General features: G+C 36.7%; 1 protein-coding gene and 1 long non-coding RNA gene across 2 annotated transcripts; one reads left to right on the plus strand and one right to left on the minus strand.

Moving 5' to 3' along the window:
* Positions 1-1873: 1873 nt before the first annotated feature.
* Positions 1874-9573, minus strand: LOC149922842 (spliceosome associated factor 3, U4/U6 recycling protein-like). Its single transcript, XM_090163365.1, has 18 exons — positions 9346-9573; positions 9251-9279; positions 9005-9102; positions 8835-8936; positions 8591-8775; positions 8428-8530; positions 7651-7775; positions 7430-7585; positions 7124-7370; positions 6979-7044; positions 6379-6550; positions 5684-5873; positions 5179-5622; positions 5039-5122; positions 4860-4973; positions 3502-3591; positions 2125-2381; positions 1874-2056 (listed from the first exon to the last, which is right to left on the minus strand). The coding sequence occupies exons 1-18, from the start codon at positions 9532-9534 to the stop codon at positions 1900-1902; spliced, it is 2808 nt and encodes a 935-aa protein (XP_090019491.1). The 5' UTR covers positions 9535-9573; the 3' UTR covers positions 1874-1899.
* LOC149922843 (uncharacterized) lies at positions 6098-7538 on the plus strand. Its single transcript, XR_016477267.1, has 4 exons — positions 6098-6310; positions 7123-7197; positions 7255-7336; positions 7457-7538. It is a non-coding gene; the product is annotated as an uncharacterized LOC149922843 (long non-coding RNA).
* Positions 9574-20324: the final 10751 nt, after the last annotated feature.

Genomic DNA, 20324 nt, shown 5'->3' on the forward strand with positions numbered 1-20324 from the left:
ATAATATTGATTGTATGAAGAAAAAAATGTTTTTTTTTTCCTGAAATATATGCTATTATTCCATCAACCATTGGTTTTTCATTACTTTTGAGATTAAAGGCCTACAGTAGAATTTGACAATTTCGACCCAAATTTTAAGTAACCTTTCCTCGTGCACGTGCCTTGTGATAGGGGATCCAATTAAATTCCAGAGACTTTAACGCGGGAAAATACTGAAATTCAAACGATACTCCCTTTAAAAGGCTACACAGGCGTTTGAAAACTCGGTGTGAAAATAATTGCCCTCGCCCTTCTGTACCTCGTGATAGCAAATCATAGTCTGGCCATCGTTTTACCAGATCTCGCGTGAGCTAGGAGTTCGTACCAGTTTGGATCAATAAAATTGATAAATTTGGCATTGTGAAAATAAATATATTTTAAATTAATAATGAAATCAGAAGTAAGATACTGTCCATCTAAGATATAGAAATGAAACTCGAGCAAATTTTCAATGTACGCGATTTACCGTTAAAAATAAACGCGGAAGCACACACCATATCACGGCCCAAAATTTATCGCGTGTATTATTCCGCCGGATGATGTAAACGGTAACAATTACACTGCATACTGCATACTTATCGGCCATATTTTTCCGATGTAATAGTCCTAAAAAAAACAATGCTCACATCACACAAGTTTTTCTGTACAAAACGTTTTAGCCTGCAAATTTTCATGTTTCAAACGAATAAGATTCTGATAATATGAAGACGGAAGTATAAATTGGGTACGTTCAGCAGAGCTCATCGGACTCACCGATTACTAATCGGTGACATCGGTTTCCTACTGTACGCTTTGTCGCGTTTCCGGTTTTGACGTCACGATAGTCATCGGTTACTCACCGAAGTCATCGGCTGGAGGAGTCGGTTTTCCGATGACTGACGTCATTTCTGACGTAAAACTACTATAAAAGCTACGACATTTTAAAAAACACCGATTGATGAATAAAAGCGTTCAGCAACTTACGACGTCATTATGACAAAAAAGCTCATCGGTGGAAAATATCAAATCCATCGGGTTTTTTTTCCGTTGACTGCTGCTGAACATAGCCCTAAACTGGACTACCATCGCCATCTATCTTAAAGAGAAGCAACTAAACGTTTAGTCGCACGTGCTTAAAGGAGCACACCGTTGTTAAATAAGTTTCCAATGCATAGTCAAGAAAAATACCAGAACACGATTGACCCTTAGATTCTATTATTAATCCAAGATTGAACGGATCTGCTGTGATGATTTGAAATTAGATTTTCAAACGCCATTATAGAAATGATGCTAGAAGTCTAGCATCACTACTTATATTTAAGGTAAAACACTACCAAGTAATATTTTGAATACTTATAGTGTTTTCAGTTAAACAGAATTTCAGTGAGGTTCACACTGTGTTTTGTTGAACAATTTTGGACCTACAATTCTTAGCATTTAAGTATTTTAGGGTTAAAGCGAGTGTCTGCTCGAAGCGTACTAGCTCGTTTTTCAACAGATATCGCTAGCGCCAACATAAAAACAAGATGCTTAAGCTACATTTTGACCCAAAAGGCGGGACATAAAAGCACCTCTCACGTTGAATGGTTCATTTGTAAATTTGACAATAACTTAAATTATAGTAATTTTTAACAATATATTTTCTATGGGATATATAATTTCGCTAATTTTTAATTATAGCTTCCTGTGCCATTTATGGATGGCACCACACTCTCTAGTAAAGTAGTTTTTCGAAGAATCCGCTATATTCATTACCATCTCTAAAAAGGGCCTTATCATTATACCGGTGGCAATGATAGAGCCCACAGTTGCTTTAAAATGGAATGGAGCAAGGCCCATCTTAATTCGATAAAAATTGCAACATACAGAAATGAAACACTTTTATTTGTTAAGAAGTTTTCTAAAATCATTATTAGACATATTCTTAGCTCGCTGAGCACCATTTTCTGAATTCTTTTCCGTACCATTTGAATCAGAAAGAGCCATCTTTTTAAGAGCACGAGGAACCATTAAAACTTGTGGTCTTCCTCTTCCAACCCTAAAATTTACAAAAAAACTTAAATACTATGTAGTCTTAATAAAAAATTCCAAAGAATGAGACATTACCCAGGAGTTGAGGTCTGTTTGGTTAAACTAAAGGAGGTACTTTCACTTGAAAATTGAAACGAACCACCTCCTCCCTTGGGTCTTCTTGGCGGAGGATTGCTTATGGCAACGCTTATTGTATTTTCTCCAATTTGTGTGTTATTGGTTTCACTGAGGGCTTTCTCTGCCGATACTTCATCTTCAAAGTCTACATAAGCTAATCCTTTCGAATGGCCATTTCTATACGTAACTAATCTCACATCCTTGAGTTCACCAAACTAAAAAAATAATCCACAAATTTATTGATAGACTTAATTAAACCATAAGTTTATAATTATGTTTCGCATAAGTGTGTCAGTTCCCTATTGTGAAATTTTTATTGATAGCCAATTCTAGAATGATCACACAATTATATTGGAATAAGTGATTAGGCCTCATCAGTGTTGCCACAAAATTGTGAGATTCAATTTTCCTGACCATTGTAAGAGATTTTCCCTGACTTTTCAAGGATTTTTTTTTTTACTTTTATCAGAAGTTAATTAATTTAAATGGACTTTAAGTAAAAACGTTATTGAACTGTTGAAAAAATTAGCCAAACTTTCAAGGAAATAAATGATAGTCATAGAATTTCCTGACTTTTCCCTGAATTTTAACAAATTCTTTCAGGTCCATTTTTAAATTCCCTGACTTTTTAGGATTATTTTTCAATTCAGTAGAAGAATACTGACAATTTGTTTTTAAGTTGCGTATTTTCTAGCTAGAGATTAGCAGTGTTCCGAAGTGGTAAATGTCAGGTGTCAAATAATGTGGCAAAAAGTGGTAAATACCGACATGGCGAATAATACTTTTACTGGCTAATATGCCAAAAAGTGGGAAATAATAAATTTTAATAAAAATAAAAAACATACGAAAGGAAAAATATATTTGTGCTATTTTAGACAAATATACTGTATTAGTTGTCAGGTTTTGTTCTAGATACTCAATTATAGCCCAATCTAGTAATTTCTTTTGGCTATTTTTCAAAGATTTTTCCTGAGTTTGAATTCGTCTGCTATATATCTTTAAGGTGTTTTTAATGGTTCTTTTGTGAAAAACTGAAACATTATCTCACATATAAGTGATGCTACATCTCTGAAAGATATTATTTACATCATTTAAATGCATTTATTGATTATTAGTCACTATTTGTCACTTTTTGCCATATTTGCCACTTTTAGCCATATTTGCCACTTTATGCCACTGACATGGACTTCATTCTAAAAATGTGACATTTAGGTAACACTGGAGATTAGACTAAGTCACTCCACACATAGCTCCAGGGATAATTTCCACTAAATGACGCACTTATTGGATATAATTATTAACTTATAAGAAAACCATTAACGAAAAGAATTTTACTTGGGAGAAAATATCTTTCAAATCTTGTTCTGTTGTTATAAATGGTAAACCCCTCACAAATAGTTTATTCTTCTCCAAATTGGTTTTAAACTGCAAAACAAAAATTAATTAATAAAAGGTTATAATAAAATATAGTTCCATGTGCGATACATTGATGAAGCCAGGATTTTGGTTCAAAGGGGCACACAATTGACTAAAAGGTTGTTCATGCAACCATACATTTTAGCAGTATGTGTTGTCTGTGCATAAAACCCTAAGAAAGATTGGTACTTTCGAAAGCCAAATAAAATTAAAACACACTTTCGAGTTTCCTTAAAAAACACGACTTTAAGAAAAGAGAAACTGCGTGACATTGAATCGAGGGGCTGATCACTCTGCGTAATCGGTGTACAGAGCCATACCTTTGACTGTACTAATGGGATTATGCGTAATCTTTGAAGTCTCTGCCTTTGGCAGTGCTAATCTAAGCGTAATCCAGCGTAATCGATGTTCAGACTTTCTAAGAGTGGTTAGCCCCTCGCATTGAATAAACATTTTGTAGTGGTCAAAGTATATAGGATTTTACCCCAAAGCTACCTCATTGAGGTAATTTAAAAAATTACTCTAGTCAGCACCAAAATGTAATCACCTAAAGCTATGTTGAAAATTTCATAACATTTTACACATGGTTGCCACAATATTCTCAGAATCAAACTCCCTGACTAATTTAAGTTATTTTCCCTGACATTTTAACGCCAAAATTAGCCAGTTTTTAACTTATACATTTATCAGAAGTTAATAAATTAAATTGACTTATATTTCAGTAGAAAAGTTATTTCAATGTTAAAAAACCTTTCAAGGATCTAAATAATAATAACAGATTTTGCCATAGATCTAGAGTAAAATTACCTTAAAAACGTATCAAGATAAAACTGAATTCCCTGACTTTTTACCAATTCTTAAAATTCCCTGACTTTTCGCTGACGTGTGGCAACCCTGTTTACACCAAAAATATGTAACTTATCACATCAAATAAATTGAACCAATTTTGGTCAATTACTTAATGTCTGCGAAAAAATCCAAAAGTATTTAATAGAACTCTTAAAGAAGTATCACTAAGTGCTATAAAAATTAAACACGCAGGTTCACAGATAAGGGGGTTTTCATAGAATAAAATATAAACGTTTTTCACAGTGTTTTACTAGTTAAATTCCAAAATAGTAATTTTAAGTAAAAATATATCAGAACTGTAATTATGAACCTTATTTTTTCAACTTGGGCTACCCCGAATTTGATCTATCACGCGAATAATATTAGCAGTAGATGTAAATGAATACTTCTCTTAAAGAGCTATATTACATATTTCTGATAATACATACTTTAATTTTAGGCTCAGGGACATTAGCTTTCTTTTTGTCTTTACATCGAGAAATAAATAATGGTCTTCCATCCAGTTTCGTTCGGTCTAGTTTTAAAGCGTCTTCTACACATTTCTGTTCAAAAGAATTGATCAGTTCTGGGACTTAAAAGTAACAAACCCTTTCTTTCAATCATTTACCTGATTTTCAAACTCCACGTAGCCATAACCTTTAGAATTTCCCTTAAAATTTCGGACCAATCGTACTTCTATAAGTTTTCCAACCTAAACATTGCACAAAAATTTACTAAAAACCAAAAGAATTTAGAGTATTTACTTACCGAACTAAAGAACTCCTTTAGTCGGTCTTCCTCCACAGTGTAATCAAGATTGCTAATAAAAACTGTGACGTGATCTTTCTCCGGGTCATGAGCAATGCTAACACCATGTTTTTTATCAGTACTTTGATCATCCATAGAAGTTTCCCGTGATGATGAGGTGACAGTCACTTCCGTGCTTAAATTTGACCACTTATTTTTACCTTTTCCTCCCTTTTGTCCATTCTTAGCCATTTTGTTTTTCTTTTTTTCGGGCTCCTCCCTGTCAGTTTGATAATTTTGTGGCGATTGAGGACTTTTAGGTTGTGGGTTATGAGGTATTTTAAAGCCATCGCTATCCAGGACTGATTTTTCTTCACCAAACTTTCTTTTCAGATCCCTCATGCCCAAACCTTTTGGAGGGCTTTTTGATGACCTTATGTTTTGTTGTTCTTCCTTCTCCGTTAACTATTTAAGTAAACAGATATATCAAAATATTGCTTCAAATATGCTCCATCTCTCTTCTAACCTTTTTCCTTCTCTCATTTACTCTGGCAAGTTGAGTTTGGTACTTTTCATTGGCGTTATCCAATGATTCCAGAGTACCTTCTTCACGTTCAAAAGTTAATAAGGCTTCTCCAATTGTTTCCGGCCAATCATTGACTGATGTTAGAGCTTTCAGCAACGTTTTTCTTAAATGTTTATCATCTCCAAAAGCCCTAAAAACCATTTAAGAAAGAATATAAGTAAAGTAGTAGTAGCAGCTTCAAAGAAAATGCCCAATATGATTTTTCATTGTTACAGCAAAAAGACCCTATAAAGTATTTCGCCCCACAAGAGCAAATATTTAAATTTATCACCTGATAATACACTCCAGTAATTTCCCAGTTTAAAAAAATTACTTGTTTTGAGTATTAAAATGTTTATTATAATTTACGAAATGAAATTTTGGTTAAGCCTCAGTTGTAAGATGCCCTAGTGAAACACGAGAGTCTGATAGATAGTAGAATAGAACTTTAAAATGAAACTGCTTGCACCATTGCTAATATACAATTTTTTTTAGTCCCAATATGCAGGTTTCAGAAATTTCATTCAATGTGGTATTATGTACTAGGTTGACCTGACATCCAGCAATTACATATATTGAGTCATCAAGGTAAAACACCAAAGCTGCCACTTGCTTTAAAGAAGTTAAGAGTGGGTTACTTGGCCTTGAAAAATTACCTCTCAAAATTTGCATATTCTATCCAGGCATTAGCTTCAAATTTCCTTTGTCCCGAGTGAATTATCATATTCCAAATTTCTCTGGCTTTGGTCATATTTTTACAAAATTTAGCTTCAACTTTGGCCCAATATTTCAAAACGGTACAATGGGCATCACATTCTTGGCCAAAGTCTGTAATAAAATTCTTCACATTTAAAAAAAAATCAAATTTTTGGACGAACTTAAGGTCTATTCATGTGAGCCAAAATTTTGGACCAACTATACAGGTGAGCTCAGTTTTCATCTCATTGGCAAAAGATTTTGCATTTCTGTTCACGCAATTCCCGAAAAGTTAGCTAGATTTGACCTGATAACCGTAAAAGTAAATTACTATTAATTCTTAAAAAAAATCCTTTACTACTATAAGTATTGATATTTTCATTTAGTTTAGGCTCGGTCAAGAAACAAGCTGTTCTTAAAATATTTGACCAAAAACACACTTGTGTTCCCAAATTTTAGCTCCATTCTCAGTTTGCAACTCATATTAGCCAACAATGTTTCTCAAAAATGTTGTCTCATGTGAATAGGCCTTATAAAGTTAAATTTGCAATTAAGTTTACATTGAAAGAGATGGTCTGAAGCTTTTTGGAATACTGTCCGTAGATGCTCAAGTTCTAGCTCGTGCTCTATTTAACAAACCAAATAATTTAACATTAAGAAGACTACACTCAAAAGTGAACATAAAATTACACAAATGTTTCTAGCCTTCATCCCACGTTACTCTCCTACGAAGATAGTTGAGGAAAGCCAACCAAAGAGCCTTGTAATCTTCAGCCGCGGTTAGTCCAGATTGAAATGCGGCATCCACAACTTCTTTAACTTTTTCATGTTTCCAGCCATAGCGTTCAGCAGCTGCAATGTAGTTCACCCACAGATCAACGGTCCACGGACAGTTGCGTACAGCTCGTTCGTATATGGGTAATACTATTTCTCCAATTTGAAGTTTGTTGTCCTAAACAAGTGAAATTAGATTGTTTAAAGCTGCAAAAGCTTAAACACTACTCTTTATACCAAGTAATTTGTGTATCTCAACCACAGAGATGCAACAAGGCAATTATCGACAATGGCTCTCTCGTACAAACACTGTATTCTCGCTGGTTCACCTTGTTTCTCCTCATAGTCTAAGTATGCCAAATATTCAGTTAAATGGGGAGCATCGGATGACATCTGTAAAAAAAAAAACAAATAAAAAAAACTCAATATTACTTTTTCATTATTCCTAAGAAATTTACAAGAGACTCTTCGAAAGGTTGAATTTTCTCCAATTTCTTTAAGGCTTTATGATATTCCCTAAGTACATTCGGATCAACATCATTTTCCATCCATTCTTTATATTCTTCAAATATCTTTTCCATGTCTGAAATATAGAACACATTATTAGAAAAATTCCAAGCTATAATTAAAGGGGCTTTAAAATTTTACCTAAATAGACGGAAAAAAATTATACCCTCTATGAAAAACAAGCTCCAACGGCAACAAAATGAATGTTTATAATAGTAAATTTTACTAAGAGATTCAATAACCAGTGGCGGCGCTAGGGGGTAGGCCAGGTAGGCCACTGCCTACCTTAAAATTTTGAGGGGCTCCAAAATCACCCTATAAGGGGCCCCAAATTGATCTAGAAAGGGTCTCAAAATTTTCCCGAGAGATAAAATTATTTATAAATAACAATGAAACAATTGTCGATAATGCATTTAAAAATTTTTTAGGTATCTCCTAGTAAATAAAACCAGTTCTGTTATATTTGGACTCGTTTTACTGTTGTTAGAACTTTTTTGTTCGTCATGTACATCACTACTTTATTTTATTGAAGCATTTCGTTGAGAAAAGGGTGGTCCCGGGTCGGGGGCCCATTTATTTGGTTTGCCTACCCTCGCGAAATTTCCTAGCGCCGCTACTGTCAATAACTAAACAATTTTGCCCAAGTGTTTTGGCATACGTAGGAACTTTATAATTGGGTTTATAATTTTTTTCGTGCGTCAGAAGTTTATAGCAGCTTTAAATCTCACCAAATAAAGGAACTGAAAGCTGTCTTTTAAACAACTTAAATATCCTTTGTTTCTGCTCCTTTAGTTCTTCAGTTTCATTACTTTCACCACCATCATTTTGTGCCTTTTAATTTTAAAATAAATTAATGAATAAGGAAAAAAGAATAGTCAATTTTAAAATAACCTGTATAGTGGCGAATATAGCAAATTCAAATTCCCTATAACTATCCCATAAAACTGCACTGTCTGAAACGTGTAACCCAGCAGCAGTCAAAGCCCTTTCAAAAATTTCTCTGACAGAGTCTCTACCCTCGGATGTCTGTAGATTTCTTATTGAACTTTGAGCGTATTCAAGCCACACATTGACAGCTATGTGAAGGTGATCTTATAAATGAAACTGCAACTATGAAATGTAATAATTTACATACACATATAATCTTTGACTGCCCGCTCAAACAGTTTCACAATATCATTTTCTTCTTTTTGCGATGATATTATTGCTTCATCCGTAATCCAATCGATCCAGAGTTCTGTAAATGAATTAGAAGCAAATTACATTAAATGTTAATCTGCATTATGAAAAACCTGCAAAATTTACCTGATGTTAGTGGGAAAAGTCTGCTCATTTGTTCCCTGGCCATTCTCAGCTGCTCCAGTTCACCTGCTTTGCGTAACAATGTCACCAATTCCACATGGCTAAAAGAAATTAATTTCTATGACAAAAGATAAAACTTAATTATATTAATAGATGCATAAAAACTTCCAAGGATTTTTGAGCAGGAGGTAAACATCAAAAACTTAACACATTTCGAAATGACATACTAAACTCCACATTTTACTTTACCTGTCATAGTGATAGGGATTGGCTTGTATCTGAAATATTCATGAAACTTTTATAGTATCAACCAATGAATACCAAAATGATTAGCAAAGGCCTACTTTATCAAACAACTCTTTAATTTTACTTTCTTTAACATCTTCCGAGTCACTACTGTCAGAGCTATCAGAAGGTGCATTACTTGAGTTGGTGTCAATGTCAATATCATCCCCGCTTTCATTAATTTGCTCATTCCCCAGTTCAGTAGAACTAGAAAGGCAAATATCCTCAGACTCGTCCATCGCCTCCATGATTATATCTACAGACTACAATAATTACTGCTCTTCGACAAAGAGGATACAACATGGATTTGCAACTAGGGAGAAGGAGCAATCCATCCATTGGGAATAGTATAACCAGAGTGAAAAACTGTGAAATATCGGTGTTCACAAACCGAATCTGGATTTCGCGAGACAAATTACGAATCTTTATCATTAGCTGTTGGCGCTATCTATATGTATTATTCCAGCAGCTGAGTGCTCTGATAAAGATGTTATTAAAATATACACTCTTTAACGTGGCATATCACCACCATTTGTGCTATTAAAAAAAACATTAACACGGCATAGAAATCTTGAAGAAAAACCATAGAAATCTCATAGGTAACTAGAATGCTGCCGTGTAACTGGCAAATGGGCCAAACGCCGTGGCAGAAGATAGCCAGATCTCAGCCAATCAGAGCTCAAACAGTGGTTCTGCCAAGAATTTAATGTCACCAGAGAGAATGACGTCACCTATCTCCAGCTATAGTAGCGGATCCAAGGAGGATTATTATCCTCCTTGGCGGAACCACTCTACGGCCTCTCATTGGCTGAAGGTTCAAGGCGAACTGGCGTCCAGCTCGGCCGTAGGCGGCAGCATTCTAGTTACCTATGAGATTTCTATGAGAAAAACATTCCTGTCTATGGCGGTAGCCACTCTTTTTGGCGCCTTTTCCTACGTCTCTTATATGCCCCCACACATTCGCCATTACCTCTACCATGGACAAACTACTTGGTAATTTGTCGATGCCTCTACCCTCGGCGGGGAGTCCAGGCTTGGGTATCGGGGAAAACTAAAGATGGACGCGCCCAGCGAAATACCGTCTATATATTCATGGGGCCAGTGGTGGATACATATAGGGGCGCGCCCCCCATTTACGCAGTTGGCCCAGCAACAAGCGCGGTAATTTGATGATTTGTTATTACACCCATAGCTCAACAGTTCTTTTAGCGCCTCCCCCTTGAGTTTTTTCTGTACCCGCCACTGCAATCTTACTGGTACACCGGGCTATAAATTCTGACACACTGTATCCGCCACTGCATGGGGCTGCCATCAGATAGGATAGGCGCCTCAATAAAATATCTAAAAGGAAGTCGCCCAGAAGTAATATTTCCAAGAACCACGACCAGAAAGTTACTGTTCATATAGTGCTTGTTGAACTAATGAAAACTTTACACCTGTACGGTATGCAACAAGTGTTTCCTTTTAACCAGTTAGAGTTTTTATGACATATTAAGGCATAGCAAAAACACGACGTTCTGTTTGCAGAAGAAAGGTTTCCATTATTTCAACAAGCACAAAAAAAACTGTATATAACAGGTCCTGGCACTCGGATGTATTACTTCTTGAAGATGTTTTATTGAAGTGCCTATTCTTAATTCTCTGATAGCTGTTCTGCATGGCAGGGAACCTGTTTTGAGGAAAATAATTTGAACAGTAAAAGCTACATGAAAGCAAAGATAATGTAATGCTTAAAATGCTTAAAACTAGGCATATATAGAGGCCTACTGTTAACGAAAAGGGAGAAAAGGGATCTTTCCAGTTTGTAACGCAGTCAAACATCTTGGGCTAAAATATCTATTGTAAGGACCGAGGGTAGTGGGTCCCAAATGCTTACAGTTCAAAGGCGCTGGTCATAAATCTGGCTCTCGTTCCGATCCTACCACACTCCAAAACTGTCTAAATCCTTAGCCCACGGACAACTACGGTCATTTCTTCTTTCCACAAATTTCTTTTCGCCCTTTCAACACGGATTTTTAACTAATCGCACTTGTCTGACAAATTTGCTCCACGCTACTAACACCTGGTCCAGATGGCTTGACGAGGGTTACACCGTGGACGTCATTTACTTGGACTTCTCCAAGGTATTTGACTCTATATCCCTCAGTCTTGCCTTCTGGATGCTCTTCACTCTGCAGGTGTCGTGGGGGACGTATTAGCGTGGATTGAGAGCTACTTGCATGGCCGCCGTCAACGGGTTGTCCTTCAGGGCGAAGCATCCTCCTGGTGTCCTATTGGAAAGGGTGTCCCCCAAGGAGCGATCCTGGTGCCCCTTCTTTTCAATATCCTAATAAACTCAATGCCAGAGGCAGTCGTCTTCGGGCTCTTATTGTTATTTGTGGACGACTCCAAACTATCAGCCAAATTAAAGTCGCTCTCCGATTGTTTGCGTTTGCAGGCGGACCTTTATTCGGTTACAGTCTGGGCCACTAAACACGGGCTGTCCTTTAACAGTTCTAAGTGTTCGGTGCTCCATCTTGGATCCAAAAACTTTAACCATATTTATTACGTCGCAGGGGTACCACTAAAGATTACTCTCTCAGAGCGTGACCTCGGTGTCATCATTGATCCTGCCCTAAAATTTTGCTCTCACACCAACAAAGTCACTAAACGTGTTCGCTCGATAGCTGGACTAGTTCGTCGCAACCTCTACTTTCGCTCCCCACATATTATTCGAACACTATACAATACTCTGGTTCTCCCCCTATCTGGACCCCCCCCCCACCTTGCATTTGATCAATTGGCACTTCAAAAGGCCCAGAACCGCTTTTCCAAATTAACCACCAAATATCAATCCCTTCCCGCACCCTCTCGACTTAAATCTCTTAAAATACAATCAGTTACAATTCGACATAAAATTAACAACCTTAGTTTGCTGCATAATTTTTTTATAACAACCTGGTTCTTGACTTCAATGAATTCTTCACTGTACCTGTTGGTTCGCGTGCAAGAGGTCATTCCTTAAAACTAAATAAGCCCCGACCTCTCACTACCACTCGACTTAATTCATTTGCTCACACCGTTATAAATGACTGGAACTCCTTGCTTCAAGAAATTATTTCCCTTAAAAACTATTCCAAATTTCGGACCTCTTTAATAAACCATTTAAATAAGTATTAGATTTTTTTTTCTTTCTTTTTTGTATTTAATAACCTGTTTATCACTGTTCCCTAATCATGTATAACTAACATTTGCCCCTCTTTTTTCTGTTATACTCTAGTCCCTATCGGGCATTGTCTGTAGACTGTAAATAATAAATATTATTTTTTTTCTTTTTCTTCACTCACTCATATGATCTCATTGTGGTACATTATATTGTGGAACCACACTACTTTTGTATCTAATCAGAAGTCTGTATACAAGTCGGCAACGGCTTCACAGATGTTTATTGTTTAAATAAATAAAATAAATGAAAAATAAAATAAGTATTTGGCCTTAAGCAAGCGATGCTTCTTCATCCGAGATGCTCGCTATAGTTACCTCGTAATTGAAGTTGCCAACTAGCCGCCACTGCGAGGAAATTCCCAGAATAAAGTCCCTGGCCTTTTTCTTGTATTCTATTGCTCCATCTCTAGTATTGTTAGAGGCCTGTTTTATTACGTTTTATTACTTAGAATGCCATACCCTTCGTTTTAAATATTTTTTGTGGGTTAATTATTGTTGTGTACAACTTGTCAGTCTTTTTGTATTTACCCCGTGACATGTATGTGTGTGTGTGCAAGGACGAAAGATAAATACTAACTATAGTTTATAGTGTCGGACCAAAGAGCGTGGGTTGAAAGCCGTGATCTTCGGAGAAGTGTCAACACCCGAATGGTGATTGGGCACTCTTAATTGCGCGTTTAGTCGTTAAGAGCGACTCGGTTCAATAAAAAGTTAAAGTGGTTGCACCGGTGACGTTTCGTAAAACTAATTATAAGTCTATAACTATTCCATGGCAACATTTCAACAAGTTGGGCAAGCGTAAAGACATTTTATAAAATCAACAATTCAGCCATGGGCGCCCGCAGGGAGGGGGGAAAGGGCAGATGGCCCCCCTTATAAGAGCTATAAATGCACTATTAAAGGTATAACGTTATTTCGCCCTTTTGACTAACAATTGTAAGTATGAAGATTGCCCCACCCCCTTTGAAAAAACGTTTGCGGGCACCCCTGAATACAGCCCACGCCATCCGGGACCACACAGGTCATAAGATCTAATTAAACCAATGATCCAGATTCGATATGAGGTCACCTATTGTTTTTATTTTCAACTCCGCCCCATAATCCTTGGAACAAAACCAGACGACGGAGCCCCGAAGGATGAGATTAGAGAAGTCTGATTCCTGGGGAACAGGCCGCGTTGCCAGACTTGCGATAATTATAGTACACGTCGATAATAGAGCTAATTTTTGGGACGTACGATATTTTCAATGGCGTACTATATAGTACGCATTTTTAGATAATGTACTATTATTTTTAATTTGGCTGAAAAAATGAGAATTTGACACGTAAGATTTCATTGCGTCGAACTTTAAGTGTTATTAAAAAAATTATTTAAGAAGTTTAACGTCAGGTATTTCACGGAAAATTCAATTTTACCGGCAGTTTTCAGGCGTACAATAATAATAATGTATTTTTGAAAGCAATAATTTTTTGGCTCTGGTACGATAATTTTAGTTTCAGGAACTGCCAACGCTGGGAACAAGACTAAGTCTGATTTTGGTAGCCACGTAAAGAAGGTATAATCCACCCAAAAACCATTCGGTTAAAAATTGCAAGGTCCTTTAAACTATAGGACGTATCAAAACAAGTGATGTATAGTTTGAAAGGTTACAGGCACGCGACAAACATATACGAATTCCATCGAACAGGTCTGAGGCGACGTTTCGTAGTAATGGGGCAAAGTAAGTAAGGCTTAATTTTTCTTCTTCTTCTTCCTATTCTTCCATCTTCTCCTCGCAGACCGCTCTACAGCAAAAAAACCTGAACCGATTTAAATGAAATTTGGTATATAGTTTCAAATTAAGCTCCCATTGTGTCCTGCCAAAGGGCAAGTTTATATCTGGTATAGTTCTTGAGCTATGGCGACAAATGTACCGGAGCGACCAGCGATTTAAAAAAATAATGCAAAAGGTTTGATTGTTGATTCTAGGTGAAAAAGTGGCGCTGTGTTCGAAAAAATAGTCTTATAGGTTAAAATGCCCGCTATGACGGATATACTTGGAAACTATGTATGCAACATATTTATAGGTGGATTAAGGGTAAAAAGGGGCTCTGAGTTCGACAACAATAGTCTTGCGAGTGTCAGGGTGGGGGTTGTCCGCCATAGGGCTTGTCCATAAATAAGTCCAGTTTATGACGTTTATGAGAATATAATTACAGATTTTGTCCTAGGGAAATAGATTAAACATTCAGTGCAGTGAGTTTGAAGTGTCTCCCATATTTTGTTAAAATTTAAACAAAATTGATCAATTTTTCCCCAAATCATCGATCAATTTTACCCAAAATACGTCAAATTGATCTTTTTGGGTATGTTTTGAAAATTTAATTTTTTTTAATTTTTTAAGTAAGTAGTACCCTGTGAAACCGAGAAAATCCTATGCTTTTTTAAATGGAGATTTTTTTGTTTTGAGAGATTAAAAACATTTTCGGTTGCCATGGGAAAACTAAAGCCCATTGCAACTTTTCCCTTTGGCAATTTTCATACTACCATAAGGTCTACCTAACCCCCGAGCTTCAACAAAATCGGTGTTAACCACCTCGGGTAGTCTCCTTGTGAGTTAAAATCCTTTGTACAACCATTTATTAGCTTAGGTGTAACGATTCTAATGATACAATATAAGAGAAAACGTTTTCTTAAGAATGTATAAATAGTGAACAAATCATAAAATTTTCAACATAACGGACGAAAGGCAAGCATCAATATCAAGAATAAGTTCCTTAAAACGATGTAGATGGCAGCATTACCTAATCACGGGATCATTTCAACCTCCCGACTTTAAAGTTTTCTTTCGTTCTCGCAAAATAAAAACACTCGATAAAATTACTGAAACTGTCCGTACTAGCAAAGAGTATAAAAACTACGTAACCTAGAGATATAATGACGGTCGAAAGCAGTAAAGGAAGTTGTAGCAACCGGGGGGGAAGTCACTCAGTGAATTTGCACTTCAAATTTCGGAACCGCAGCGCCACTACGGCAGTTTTAAGTGGCAATCATTTTGATTTAGTTCAACATTCTTGAAAATTCCTTAAGGAATTGGTTACCTTTAGGACTTGGCAACGTTAGAGAACAAACGCCTTATTCTTCACTTTTTGAAAATAAACACCGAAACAACGAATCCACAAATTCTAACTAAAAAAATCACGAAACAGTAACCAATTACTGTCACTTTTTTTAATTGACAGATATTAGACAATTAAATATCCAAAATGCCAAATTTAGCACCTCCGCAACACCGTAACTGCCATTTTTCTCTGGTTTTATTATTTATTGTACTAAATACTGCCGTAGTGGCGCTGCGGTACCGAAATTTGAAGTGCAAATTCACTGAGTGCCTTCCCCCCGGTTGCTACAACTTCCTATACTGCTTTCGACCGTCATTATATCTCTAGGTTACGTAGTTTTTATACTCTTTGGTACTAGTGGTACTCGAACATTTCTGTACATAATCGATAGGTGGCGGTGCGACTACTGAAACTGTCAAATTACTGAAAGCAGACAAGTTGTTGGCTGCAGTGACGTAATTACTGCAGTCAACAATTTGTCTGCTTTATTTAATTATGGTTTTAAGGTAAAAGAGTAAATTTAAACGAAGAAGATAATATATTTCGATCTAAACAATATATTTGATACACCGCCGACGCCGGTTTTTTTTCACGCCGCCGCCGATTTTAAATTTTAGTCGGCGCGCCGCCGCCACCGCCGCCGATTATTTTCCAGCGCGACGCCGATTAAATCTGTTTAAATTGCTGCCACGTGGTTTTTGCGGTTTTCAGCAGTAGCGAAGCTTGGAATTACTTTGGACAATTGCAACGTTATGAAGACGGAATTATTATATGCTGTTAACACATGTAACATAATTACTCATAAGTATGCCACTAGCTCTATTTCTTCACTAATGGGTGGTTTCACAAATATTGCGTCATCCGTATCCTACGTAATATTTTACGTTATATGTGATGTCATATTTGACGTCATTGCATGAATCTCAAATGCCGTTTATGCCGTCGCACAATTAGCTGTACGTTTGATAAAGCGACGGCCATTGTTTTAGTAAACAAACATGTTTGAACCACCAAGGCTTAAGAGCTAAAAAGAACTACAATATACTGTCAAGTGCTGTTCATGCAATTAAAGGGGTCCCTCACTCACAACATTGGACGGCATAGGGGTCACAAAAAAACTGGTTTTGAAGTACACTGCAAGTCTGGATTTTATGTTACCCCTATGCCTCCCCCTGTTGTGAGTGATGGATCCCTTTAATATGCAAATTAATGAAGTTTTCGGAAACTCATGTTCTAAAATAAATTTCCATTGTCAAATCTTGGATTAATAATCCAAGGTCAAATAAAAGAAGCAGGTTTACTGGAAAAAATAGTTGAAATTCAGGTTGAGCTTTTCTGAGGCATCTACAAGATTGGGGTCAATGAGGTAGAATAAATAGAGATCCAAGCCACGTTTTATTTGAGTCGGAGAACTAGGCTTAAGTTTAAACTTTATCCAATCGTGTTGGCGCCATCTGATTCTTTAAGCAGACACTTTTTCAAAATATATTAAGGTTTAGTTTTCCAATAAAACAATAGATGACGCCAACATGATTTGATAAAGATCATTTACTAATCCTAACTCTCCAACACAACAAATACTGTCCCGCGAAACGGTAGGTCCTGGAAGGCGGATTTTGATCTCTATTTATTCTACCTCATTGGTTGGGGTCCTTGCAGATTCTTTAGAGCCTAGGCCTAACTCTTCTAGGCATAGTATGACTTTTTATAACGATGGTGGAATATCCATCCCACTTCGAGATCGACTTGTTCCCTTTTCGGAAAGCGATCTCTAAACGGTATTGGTCATTTTTCCCAACCTTTTATTTTTCTAAACTACTCATTATTTAACTTCATCCGCACAAACCGAGCGAGTTTATAAATTTCAATAAAGCTACATTGGGCCTAGGAATATAATACTCGTACCATCCTCCTCCTCCTAATAACTTCCATCTTCCTAGATTGGGATGACTAAAATTCCGACACAAAAAATTCCTTCTCAATTTAGAGGTTTTCCATTGGCTTAAATACATGTCAGTAGCCAATAGTGTGGCTCCCAAAATTACTGGGATGAATAAAAAGGTTAAAATCTAACGTAGTCCACCTTTTTAATGGTTCGTGGTGAAACAAACCGTTAGTGAAGATTTTTTAATGGAATAAAGGTTCAGTGGCACACTTATGAGTAATTATGTTACATATGATGTTAATTATTATTCTAAACTAGCGTAAATAAAATAAGCCTATACTCGGAATAAATTAAACCAAGAGGAGGACCACAGGTAGGTTGATTTCTACTTTCTAGTATAAAAATATTTTTCTTTTATAAAGAAACGCCGGCTCACGCTGCCGCCGCCGATGTATTTTAAGTCAACGCCGCTGCCGACAAAAACTTCGCGGCGTCGGGGTCTAGCGCAAGGTCTAGCATATTACTTCAGAGCACATCACTTGTCGATAAATAAGTCCAGTTTATGACGTTTATGGGAATATAATTACAGATCTTGCCCGTTATTTGATTTCACTACTTTTATGGCCTAGAGTAATATAGGACGTGACGTTTTTGTTTAAAGGACCTTGCAATTTTTAACCGAATGGTTTTTGGGTGGATTTTACGCCTTTTTGTTTATAACAATAGAAGTGAAGTTATTATAATACCTTCAAACGTAACAAAGCGGAAATAATATTTATAAACAAAATTGGAAAGTGAACTTTCACCTATTAGGAATATTGAGAACTGCCTAACTCTTTCGCCAACATTGTGTACGTTTAGATATTGTTTACTTTAATTTTTTGAAAACGTGACGTCATTATGCTCTTTAATTCATTTTTTAATGTTAATAAATAAGCTTGTACGATTGTTATTAAACTTTACACGTTTTGAACTGGGTTTATTACTCATTGGCAGCGTTTACCGCCCTCTGGCGGCACACTGCCCACCCTGACACTGGCGAGACACTTCAAACTCACTGCACTGAATGTTTAATCTATTTCCCTAGGACAAAATCTGTAATTATATTCTCATAAACGTCATAAACTGAACTTATTTATGGACAAGCCCTATGGCGGACAACCCCCACCCTGACACTCGCAAGACTATTGTTGTCGAACTCAGCGCCCCTTTTTACCCTTAATCCACCTATAAATATGTTGCAAACATAGTTTCCAAGTATATCCGTCATAGCGGGCATTTTAACCTTTAAGACTATTTTTTTCGAACACAGCGCCACTTTTTCACCTAGAATCAACCATCAAACCTTTTGCATTATTTTTTTAAATCGCTGGTCGCTCCGGTTTCGTACTTCTTATGTGTTTATTACTCCATGGTTTCGTTACCGACTCGCTGAACTGTACATTTGTCGCCATAGCTCAAGAACTATACCAGATATAAAATTGTCCTTTGGCAGGACACAATGGGAGCTTAATTTGAAACTGAATACCAAATTTCATTTAAATCGGTTTAGTAGTTTTGCTGTAGAGCGGTCTGCGAGGAGAAGATGGAAGAATAGGAAGAAGAAGAAGAAGAAAAATTAAGCCTTACTTTGCCCCATTACTACGAAACGTCGCCTCAACCTCAACCCTGTTCGATGGAATTCGTATATGTTTGTCGCGTGCCCGTAACCTTTCAAACGATACATCACTTGTTTTGATACGACCTATAGTGTTTGAGATACGAGGGGGTAAAATCGGCTTCATTCTGACTCGAGATAATATAGCAAGTGACCGGGTAGGTGCTCTACTCTACCGGACCTTGCATAGGGACTACCGTCCCTTTTGATTCTGATTTTCCGACTGAGCTGACAAGCCATGTAAAGAATGGCAATATGTGGCGACCGGACGATCCGTCACTAAGCATCTAGATGATCAGTAGCGGCGCCAGCAACAGGCCGGGGTAGGCCTGGGCCATAGTGCTTTTCTTTTACGAACCTTGGGCCTGGGCCTACTTGAAATTTGGTAGTAGCCTCCAAAACTTGTCTTAAGGGGCCTCCAAAAATTAATATATGGGCCTCCAAATTATTTAATATCAGAAAATTCTATAATCTGTTTGCGAAATAATTTATTTATTAATTTTTCAATATCCAATGCGAGTGATTCGCTTAACGACACTGCTGTTTTTATTCTTTCAAAGGTACGAGTAACTTTTCTTTGACAGTAGTTTATTTTTAGTTTTAATTTTTGGCGAGCGCTACTATATCCAAATTGTACCTTTAATTTTATCTTTACAAATAAATGGTTCTTAAACTTACTTTACTTAGTGTACCTATGTACATTCTGATATAAGGGATGTACATGCGAAGTACCGAAGGAATGAACGTAAATTGATAGACTTGAATTCAGTCGTAGAAAAAATTAAATAACCACTTATTTCTTAAGTGTTTTTTTTTATTCAAAGAAGAAAGGGCTGATTTGAGACTGAGAAGACCGCGAGCCCGGCTACTGCTCTGAACCTAGACTCGTTTCGGTCACGAATAGTGGGTACCTGTCAAAGCTTAAATGTCGTATTATTGAAATTTTCTCTTAAGTTTGGGATAGTGGAAGAGGAAACGACGGAACAGATGACGTGATCATGTATAGGAAGTGAGCCTCCTTCGCAAGATTGGGGAAAGGGAATTTTAACCCACTGCCACATTGCACTGACCCTTATGTACAGTTATGGATCTATAAAAGATACAAGTTGACCTCTTGCTTATTTCGCAACGAAAAATTCATTCAGCTAAAGATGACTCCCGTTTCCATTTGCGATAATTAATTAATTTCA

This window comes from Leiobunum rupestre, chromosome 11 (genome assembly GCF_980474605.1).
Source record: "Leiobunum rupestre chromosome 11, qqLeiRupe1.1.hap1, whole genome shotgun sequence".
In the NCBI taxonomy this organism is placed as follows: domain Eukaryota; kingdom Metazoa; phylum Arthropoda; class Arachnida; order Opiliones; family Sclerosomatidae; genus Leiobunum; species Leiobunum rupestre.